The 11,190-nt window shown below is 36.3% G+C and overlaps 1 protein-coding gene across 5 annotated transcripts in view; it reads right to left on the reverse strand.

Annotated features, from left to right (window-relative positions):
- Positions 1 to 4,635, reverse strand: part of LOC107679492 (armadillo repeat-containing protein 2-like) — a 22,047-nt gene extending 17,412 nt beyond the window's left edge. The window contains exons 1-5 of one of the 5 annotated variants that reach the window (XM_016475047.1): positions 4,577 to 4,635; positions 2,802 to 3,102; positions 2,284 to 2,356; positions 2,031 to 2,202; positions 605 to 734 (exon numbers count right to left, since the gene is read on the reverse strand). In XM_016475047.1, the coding sequence (XP_016330533.1) occupies positions 605 to 734; positions 2,031 to 2,202; positions 2,284 to 2,356; positions 2,802 to 3,013 (587 nt within the window). In that variant the 5' untranslated portion in view covers positions 3,014 to 3,102; positions 4,577 to 4,635. Of the gene's footprint in view, positions 1 to 604; positions 735 to 2,030; positions 2,203 to 2,283; positions 2,357 to 2,801; positions 3,103 to 4,543 lie in introns of all 5 variants that reach the window. The other 4 variants (XM_016475052.1, XM_016475048.1, XM_016475049.1 and 1 more) reach the window with 4 other exon arrangements.
- Positions 4,636 to 11,190: the final 6,555 nt, after the last annotated feature.

The raw sequence follows: 11,190 nt of genomic DNA on the forward strand, positions 1-11,190 counted from the left end.
GAACTCGGCATTCGCACGCTGACTGAGAGGCACATTCTGTGAGCGCGCTTTTGGTGTGTGAGCACAGAAACCTGTTGGCTTTCAAGTACTGGACAAGATTTAAAAACACATGCAAATACTGAATATCACTTTCGTGATAATGCATTGAGTCAGTGACATTTCTGTCAACTGTCCCTGGACTCTGACATTTTTTCCGAGTCCGAAAGGCTCGAGTCCGAGTCAAGTCCGAGTAAAAATGCATCCATGTCCGTGACAAGTCCGAGTCCTTTAAAAAACTGTACTCGAGTCCGAGTACGAGTCTGAGTACCCCAACTCTAGGAAGGATTGACACCACTGGGATCTACTGATCCTCAGAATGATTAACAATAAACAAGTTCAGTCTCTGAACAGGGTGTCCTGAGAGTCAACAAACATGAAAATGGTTTATTGCTCTTCTTTGGCACAGAGCATAAATCGGTTTACTGAGGGAGTTTGATGATCCGTTGACAGTAGAGGTCAACATGTTTTCAATAAAATTACAAATGTAAGAGTACATTAAAAGAACAATAAACCTTCAAGTGCACACAGAAGACAGCAAAAGAGACGTTTGTGCTCAAAAGCATACCTGTGTTTAGTAAGTATGTGCAGGTCTGTTTCAGAGGAAGAATTTGTTGTATGCTCTGTAACATCAGAACATTGCAGCTTTTCTCTGTCACCTGGTTGGTCTGCTCCAATCCATGCCTCTAGAGACATATCTGAATAGGCACACAACAACACAGCTTAGCTAAAGAATAACAAAAATGCATATAATAATACATATAATCAACACATATTTTTTATGTTTTTGAGAGAAATCTCTTATGCTCACCAAGGATGCATTTATTTAATAAAAAATACAGTAAGAACAGAACAGTAATATTGTGAAATATTACAATTTAAAATAACTGTTTTCTAATTTAATATATTAAAACCGTATTTTTAGCATTCTCATTCTTATACGCTGATTTGGTCCACAAAATGTTTAAGAAAAAATTATTTCTAAATATTATCAACATTATCTATAAATATGATAAAATGCTGAAAACTGTTGTTCTGCTTAATATTTTACATTTTGGTGGAAACCATGATACATTTTTCAGGATTCTTTAATGAATATTTGAAAACAAAAATGTGTTTTAAAAAGAATTTTGTTTTTGTAAAATTCTTTAAAAAAACTTGCTGACCCCAAACATGTGTATATATACACATACGCAGACTATTTGTTTTAAGTTTGAATAAACAGAAGCTCAGCTGGAAAAGCTGCATTCATGTAAACGTTTTACAGTCTAGCACTGTCCTTCAGTGTCATTGAACTTTTTGAATGATTTTATTACTTAGAATAAAATTCAATCTAGCAAGCTATTGACAGGACAAACACACATTTTGTTTTTTCAATACAAACAAACTCAGGGCATACAGAGCAGAGATACATCCTGGGGATGTAAACTGATTTATATCAGATTTTTTAAAAAGTGTCTATTTATTTTGGTTCAGTGTGAAATACTTTATCAGTTAGCTGACTGTCTCTTCAGAGGCATTGACAGAGGACACAATGAAGAGGGTTATCAATCTGCCTGACAGGTGAACATGGACTATTACTTTTTTCGGTAACACTTTACAATAAGGTTCATTAGTAACATTAGTTAACAACATTAGTAAACATGAACTAAGAATGAACAAAACTTCTACAGCATTTATTAATCTTACTTAATGTTAATTTCAGCATTTACTAATGCATTACTAAAATCACAAGTTGTGTTTGTTAACATTAGTTAATGCACTGTGAACTAACATGAACAAACAATGAACAACTGTATTTTCATTAACTAACATTAACAAAGATTAATAAATAGCGTAATAAATGCATTGTTCATTGTTTGTTCATGTTAGTTAATACATTAACTAATGTTAACAAATGACACCTTATTGTAAAGTGTTACCCTTTTTTCATTGAAAGGAGAAAAAAATAAAACAAACAGGTTAATAAAACACTGTTTTATTTATTTTCTCACTCTTTCTGTTTGGTGTCACGGGTGGTAGTCTGTTTATGGATGCTGCTCTAAGCAGTTTGGCTCGAGAACCTCCTGATCCTATTCTTGTATTCCCTCGTTCAGCTGGGGGTTTGGGGAGAGTTGCTTCATCAACACCACCATCCTCATCCAGGGACACAGACAGCCTGGGTTTCTGGGATTGAGAGAACTCTTGAATTACTGTTTCCTGTTTTCGTTTGAATAGTCAGACATAAAGTTTTGAAAGGCTCCTTACATGTTCCAGTGGGCTGAGACGAGTTCCAGAACCTGGCCTGGAGTCAGGAGCTTCAAAATGTTGGGCATGTAGACTAAAAAATAAATTTGTCAAGGCAATTAAAACCAGCATACTAGTTTTATAAGAATAATCAAACAGCTAATGTTAAAATTCAAGCACTTTAAAGAGTGCAACAGTCTCGTTCTGGAAGTAAAAATTCCATTCATTTTCTAAATAGTGGAACTGATTTTTAACAATAATTTGAAAACAGACCTACTGTGAGCTACAAAGTTGTTAATTGATGATTGAATCATGGCTTATAACTCTTAAATTAAGAGTTTTTAAAAATCCCTATGGGAAAAAAATAAATAAATAAATGAGGGGAAAAAATTTAGTACTTCCAGAACCAAGGCCACTGAAAAAGTGGATGGGTTCTGTTGCACTCTATAATCAAAATTCATTCTAAATATTATAATGCGCATGATACATTCTGAGCAAGGGATGAATACATAAATCTATCATCTTCAATGTTGTTTTACCTGAATGCAGATGGTGGTCGTCCATCACGTGCACGAGAAGATGATTCTCCAAAGAGCTGCCGATGCTTCTCCTGAGGTGTGAAAGGCCGCTGTGTGGCAAGAGCTCTGAGAGAGCGACGAGCTTCTGACACTATCTCAGCACTTGTCTGTCTCCTGAGGCCAGTGCTAGTGTAGACACGCTCACTTTTGTCCTGAAGCTCCATTAAAGACATATTTGATCCATAGGGGTGTGTACCAGTATCAAGGGCCTGAAACCTTGTCCATTATCCTATAACCAAAATTGGGTGGAAAAGATGCATAACTATAGTTAAAGAAGGAGAAAAATGTATCGTTTGACCAAAATGAACTGCTTGTTGTAAATATAAAGATTTAGCTGTCCCAGAAATATGTAGCAGACTTTTAATTGTATATGTTTCTGACATTCTCATCTTTATTACTTCAGTCTACATAGCCTATTACAGCAAGTGGTTTGCTGCCCTGTCTGTAAGACTTGTTTTCAATTTTAGTACTTTTTAAAATGCATCCCACACACAACCGATGTCATATCATCCAGGGTTGCGTTTCCCAAAAGCATCGATAGCCAACTACGGTTGCATGTTCCACGGAACTCTTTTGGTAACGACGGAACTTGCAACCAGTTGCTTTGGGGAAACGCACCCCAGAGTGTGACAACTAAGCACTCGCGTCCACGCACCGTCACCATGGAAACGCACAACGCTGCTACAGTAGCTCTGGTGTAGCAAAACAAAAAATGCTAAACATTTAAAGCACAACGAAACTAAAAACTTAAAGAAAATAAATAAATAAACTATTACAATGAACAACTTGATCTGTGGTCTTGTATTCAGGTAACCGACAAAAAAATAACAATAACCCACGACATAGTATCAAGAGTTGCCTGCAGTCTACTTCTTTAACGATAGACAACTAGTTGCTCTTAGTAGACGATGTGAACAGCACAGAAAAACGATATTCCCATTTACCTTGATTTCCAAACGATTTAGGCCTTGATTTAACCGTTTTAAAGAGATCATCTTTAATCCAGAAAGAGCTTGTGTGACAGCAGAAAGAGGGACGCACGCACGCCACCGCATGGTCATGTGACACAGGGAGGCTTTTGTTGTGTGAAACCTTCCTGCCTTTTTGCTTTTTTCTGGCATCTTTTCTTCCATTTTATTTTTAAAGACTTGTTTTTAAAACAAGTTAATTAGGAATCATAATCCATAATTACATAAAGATTGTTATATAGGTGTGTGGCCTCAACATTAACCTTTCAACATTATTTCCAACGGGAAAAAGCACAGGTGAGACAGTTCAAAACTTGACGTATTCGATAAAAAAAATACATTTATTTTTATTTAGTTTAAATAAAATAACGCCTTCATTTATATTCCTCCCCACAACTCATAGTATTTGCCTGAAGTTCGGTGAAAAAGCCCACAGAGACGCCAAATGCAGCTGTGAGGCGAAACGTAATCACGCACGAGACGACAGGTAAGCTGATAGCGTAGTAACTTCCCACAGAGCTTGTGTTCTCATTTTAAGAAACTGTCCACATTGTTTTACTGTCCACCCTTTGACTAAATTATTTACTAGAAACGTCAAAGATTTTAATTGATGCTGATGTAGACTGCCAATAATATTCATAATGCAAATCCAATACATGAAGCATTGTTCACAACACGTTTACTCTTTTTTTACTCTTATACAGCAGTCAAAACTACTTTGCAAATAAGACTCACATGAGATGTCAGTCCAACATTATACGTACAAACCTACTGTTTCTCTGTTCCTCATAGAATAAAATGCACATATGAGCCATCTTTTGGCTCAGTGGTTAGATTTAAATAGCTCTACAAGCTTCATTCTCGTGGATACAAGAAGTCTCATTGGTGTAATGTGATTGAAGGAGCTGGCCAATAAGGAGTTAGGACGAGAGTGCTCATTGGCCAATAGCTGCATGGATATGGTTGCCCTCTTTCATTGTCACTAGGGTAGTGTGGTGCCAAGGATGGCAATCTTGATAACAGTATGTCATGCATATTGTATTTCTCAGCTTGTCAGATTTTAGATAACGCTTGCACGAGGTGCACACATCTGTATTTAGAGGGCTGCATGAACGGTGTAAATTTAATTATCTTGTGAACCTTGACACATATGCACATACACCACTGACGGTGGTTGCACTTCTTCTACGTCACTGAGGTAAATTGGTTTGCTTTGCAAGGAAGGACCATCATTTTCTTGCTGCTGTCTCCTTGGCAACCACTTCCTTATGGGCAGTCTTTGGACACGCATTCACTCCCTCACCTAGTGATAAGGAAAACGTGAATGTATGACAAAGAATTGAAGTAATGAGTTTGTTTAGAGAAACTATGAAACTCTATATTTAATTGTTTAAAGTGACCATGAAATCAAAATTGACCATTCTTATTTTTATCTGATATTATTTTAATATTTATACATTTTTATATTTGTTTTGAATTTAGTTTTATCCATGCACATCATTATTTCATAAAATTCATGTTTTTAAAATTCTCGTAACCATTAATCAAAAACATGTCCACACCCCCTCGCAAGAAACAATAGGCAAGAAAAGATGATCAGCTTAATGCCGACTTACTTTAATGAGATAATTGAAGTTCTCCACTTTAAGGCCTGTCTGGCTGTTGTAGTCCACATGCTGCTTTGCATATTTATCTGTGTTTGATTCGTAAAAGCAGGATAGAGGAACAAACGTGGCCGGAAATGTCACTGACCGAACTGGAGACTGTTCAGATTGTCAAGCCTCAGTGGTGCAAGTAACCAAATCCCAAAATACATTGCTGTCATTGTCTCATCCTAGCACCTACTCAGTCACTTGTTCTACCTTATTTGACATAAATACCTGTGGTGTACCACACATGCTTTAGCCTGCTCGGTATAAATAAAAACACACGGTCAAGCATGTACACTAAGCCAGGATGGATTATAAGTATAAAATTGGCGTTGTTGGAGCCATAACCTTGTTGCCAGCACTTTGACATATGGTGCAGCAGAGCTTGCTTTATATGCCTTATTATATATTTATATATCACACACACATACACACACGTACACACAAGCATGCATATATATATATATATATATATAGCATTGTTGTTTGAATATAACCTTTATAGTATGGTGGTGAGAGACAAAAACCTGAATGGTTTGTTTTGGAATTAACATGAACATAAATATAGGCCGGTTTTGTTTTGCTTTTGGAAACACATTTGTTGACCTTTCCATCTAACATACTAATTTGCTGAAAGAAAAATAGTGAGAACAAGCAGCTGACTGCTTTGGACACTGCCAGTTTCTTCTCTAACACAGTGGCTTTGATTATGACACAGTGACGACAGACTGCTGATTGACTCATCTGCTCACGGTGCTGTCCAGAAAAGCCAGCCATACTCTCTCACTTTGTTCTGTGAGCTCTGAGTGGGGTGCTATATATTTTAGACAAATATAGTAATGAATTCAGCAGCTTTTGCACAAGATACAATTCAAATAAGTGTTGAGGCTACATATGGGCCAGGGTGGCACTGGCCAACTTGTTGGCTGGTCCACCCAATGCATTTATATAAAGAATAAGCAAAGATTCTGGTGGATGAGTGCTGAGCCTCCAGTTGTGCACTTCTGTTCTATAGCAAATGGTAAATGCGATGGCTGTCAATCTGAGCATTCTATCCAATCCAAGCGTGCTCCTGCTGTACAACAGTCCCTGATTGGTCTTTACTCATCATCCCTACCCACTATACCCACCCATTATACCTGAAATTCAATTTCTATTGGTTGAACATCCTGACATTTTTAAATGACATTGCAAAACATTGCATCATCATCATCATCACAACACAATCGCAGATGTCCTATAGCGTTAGCAAAGAAACATGTGAGGATTATGCATTTACACTGCGATTGCATTTGCATAAATAATACAATGTGATCTGTTTAAATATAAAATGAAAAAGTATGTAAATAAGTAAATTATACAATTGAGAAGGAAACTAAAACCGCTGATTCACTCAGCAACAAAGCAAGTGACTGCTTTTAATGGGTCATTGAATCATTTACTCAACAGATTTAAAAATGCAGATTTATTCACTAACAAAACACCAGTGTTTGTCACTTGAGTCATGCAGTGGTTCTGTTGTATCTTTTTTGGACAGGCAATATTGACAATACTGTGCCTAAAATGTAATTCACTTCATACTAAGTTCTTATTTATTGAACATTTGTGTAAAATCAGTATCTCATTTGCAGGCAAGCTGATATTCAGGGAAAACAACACTCTTGCTTATGTCATACTGCTGAACAACATCATATGTTATAAATAAAAATAATAAATACAGGAGGATTTTTGCACTAATATCTTGAATTTTGGTGTCATTTAACCCCCATTAATTTCCAACCCTGGGTGATAATATCCACATTGTGTCTTTTGTCACTGCAACACACCTCTCGACAAACCCTTCTGAGGATGTGCAGGACAATATTGTCACACACCCTGAGCTAAAAAATGCCCATTTATCCACCCGTCTACACCTATACTTGCACATAATGTAAAGGAATAATCAGACTAATGCACATTAATAATGTCGTTAGATAATGGAATGTTGGCACAGCTAACATTCATTACAGCTTAATTATTGCAGTCATAATGGCAGGTGATATGATGCAGAGATGTCACCTAACATGCATATCAGAATCAGAATCAGAATGAGCTTTATTGCCAGGTATGTTTACACATACGAGGAATATACAGGAATATACAATATAATGAAACAATGAAACACTGTACATGTAGTCAGCCAACAGATACACTTACAGTATGGTAAAGGACTTTTCTTTAATTCTACTTTTTCTTTAGATATGATTCTATGAGGTTTATTTGAGGATTGGATGTGAACACAATGGGACTCTTTGTCTTTGTTTCTTGTGTTTGTGTGGGGTGCTACACTACTGTTCTACAGTACATTATTCTGTGATTTTATTCCCATGCTTATGTCCGTGGATATGTATGCTCTACAATGAATAGAATCTACAGCTCTCATCTGGCCTGGGAAACAGAGATGAGTGTGCAGTTGTATGGTTGGTGTTTGTGTCTGTGTGAGAAGGGTCAGGGTGAATATGTCTATGTTATGTGAGAGATGCACATAATGGTGCTAATAAATCATTACTTTGGTCCACTTTCCTTTTGTAATCATGTCAGAAATCACTAAGGGCACAGATTGTATACAGTAGATTATCGCTCTATTGTCTCACCAAGCATAGAGACTCATTTATTCTGTCTCAGTGACATAGAGAGATTGTAATAAAAGAAAGGGATGGTTCATAAGAGAGAGAATGGTCACTAAGAGATGAAAGGAATAGGAGAAAAGGATCACGGATCAGATGGTAGAGAATCTTTGTTGGACATTTCAACAGTATCAAGTGCTAGATGTTTCCCTCTCTGTCCCTGCCATGCATACACAGGTGTGCATTCGTGTGTTTGAGAGAAATGTTTTTATATAAAATGAATGTTCTAGAATTAAATGCTTGTGATGTGGATGGTAAATAATGAGGAATGGCAAGACATTGTAAGAATGATAGTCTGACTCTTGCTGATGCAAGTGACTTGCATGATTCAAATCAAAATCAAAGACACATTACAGTCAGACGTTTATCTAAGTTATTTCAAATTGTATTTTATAGCACTCAGTGTTCTTGTCTGAGTCATATTTGACCTGTTGTGAATTTGTACCTCAGATGACCTGAGTTTGAATCCTGGCTCATAGTCCTTTTACAGTTTTGTTTCCTGCTCTCCTATCCAATCCTGTCCTATTTAACAAAGATGAAAATTTTCAAAAAAATATTACTTTAAAAAAATGAAAACCCTTTAAGCCACCAAAACAATAATGTGCCACATAAAAACACGTGCCAGGTGCAGTTTCTTATATCACTATTCTTTATATAAGTCCAAGGAAAAAATATCTAAATAATTCTATGGTGGATCGGTTCTGGACCCATATACTCTATATGGCTTTACATGGCATAATACAGACTTGACATTTTCACCTTTGCAACATTTTTTTCAGAAAAGTAAACATAAATGTCACTATGATTTTATGAATATGATGTAGGCTATAAATTGTTACTAGACCACAATAAACATTCTTTACTTCTGTGTGAGATGCAGCACTAAAAGAGGAGACATACTAAACAGGGATGAAGTCCCTGTGACTGGTTCAAGTGTACTAGATACAGTTGCTAAATGAGGCTACCAGTGACTGAAGATAGGATTACCACAGATTCACAGGATCTTGTGCTGTGCAATTAGATCAGGCCTCTGTTGGTTGAAAAGAGCGAGGTAATGCGCAGCTGATTGAGTAGATTGATGTGTCCATTGATTTCAGGTTCTCACTGATCACAGCACTGCACATGATATATTGTATAGGGTAAGTGATATTCAGTGAATAAAACCTAAATAACTGTACCCTTTATTTCACAACACTATCATAGTTCTCACAAAACAAATTATGCATAATAATAGACAAATTTTGAAAATTGTACAGCATTCATTTGAAGCCTGACAGTAATTAGCGGCATTGCTCTAAATTGGCTTAATGCAGAGCTGTAATCTTTATCTTTCTGCAATATTGCATTGTACAAACCCCTTTCCACCTTGTAGTAATTTGCTCAGCACTTTTCTTCCAAATGGATGAAACTGCTGGTCAACATAGACCTGTGTTTCATGCCTTGAAACATATGATGTGCTCAAATAAGCACTAAAGAAGAAAAACAAGTCATCTTTACTAATCACTAATTGGCTCATTATTTGTTAGATGACTAGTTGACTATCTTGTCCCATCCCTGCTCTAAATGCTGAGTGTATACATGCCTATGTCCCGCTGGTGTACTGTACATGAGTGACAAGGCCTAATGGTGTTTTCAGTTACAGATCCCAGAATGCTGTACGTAACACTGCTTTGAGGCAGATTGTATTCTACTGCCTAATGGATAGTAAACCTGAGATCCCTCACACTGGCTCTCTCTCTCTTTTTGTTTCTCTGTCACTCTTTACCATGTCACACTATCCCTTCAGCAATGACATCACCACACCACAGCCCAGTTCTCCAATCCCCATGTCATCAATCTCTCCTCACACAGCTTTTGACCGGTCAGACCGCAGCACTGACAGGTCTGGCCTCACCTGAGGAGTCAGATGTGAAGGCATTCATGGCACTCCCGTGATACACAATATAGCCGTCCATTAGCCCATTTATAGCATTTTATTTGTTGTTTACACACAAATGCACCATTATAAAATACCTCATGCTGTACACACCTAATTGCACATACTGTTACTTATCTGTCATCATAGATATATTGATGTGCTCACACGTGAGTGAGACAGAAATATCATAAAGCATGATGCTGTGCTATTAAAGCACATTTTGACTTCATTAAATGATGTGGACTAATTTTACTCTTCACAGCACTTTCACAGACTAATTTTACTCTTCACACTGACACCATGGCATGCATTGTTATTAGGTCTTACTGGTGTTATTTTTGTACTATTTATATTATTATATTATTTATATATTTAGATTTTTTTATATTTCTATTTAGCTTTAATTTTTTTTTACTTTTGTCATTTTAGTACTTCTGCAGCTTTAGTACTTAAAATTATTTATTTCACTTATTTGCCGAGGCAACATTTCCTCGTTTTTTAATCTAATGTTTTATTTATTTTATTGTATTTTTTATTTTATTTCAGTTCCCAAAAATAGTTTTTAGTAGTTTTATTTTTATCTTTAGTTAACAATAACAACACTGACACTGGTCTTAAAGCAAGATTTATATAAAATGTATTAATTTTGATGGAGACCTTTTAACTTTGAAGTCAGATTTGTTTTCTGACTCAGAATATTGTTCCCACAGCAAACACACCTTGAATACACACATACATACACCGACCTCTGATCCATAGTATTGGCAAAACAGAATTGCCCTTAGAGTTATATAACAATCCTTGAACTTTGGGTGCGAGTGCATCTGTGTTTCAATAGGACATGTGGGGAATTCCAGACATTTCTTATGGCCCTGTCAGGAACGGACTGTCAACACTGTCTATTGGCTGTTGAGTGTTTTATGTCATTGTACATATAAGCTGTTTGTGAACTCTTATATTAGTATGTAGAGACGTGATGCTGTCAACTTTATTGACATTAAACCTTGTACCTGACACTTTGAGAGTACATTAAGGTGTACCAAAGTCAAATTAATCAGGTTTAAATGAGGCTTTACTATATATATATATATATATATATATATATATATATATATATATATTAGTGCTTTCATTCAAATCTATGAAATA

Source organism: Sinocyclocheilus anshuiensis, unplaced genomic scaffold (assembly GCF_001515605.1).
Source record: "Sinocyclocheilus anshuiensis isolate Anshui unplaced genomic scaffold, SAMN03320099.WGS_v1.1 scaffold212, whole genome shotgun sequence".
NCBI classification, from domain to species: domain Eukaryota; kingdom Metazoa; phylum Chordata; class Actinopteri; order Cypriniformes; family Cyprinidae; genus Sinocyclocheilus; species Sinocyclocheilus anshuiensis.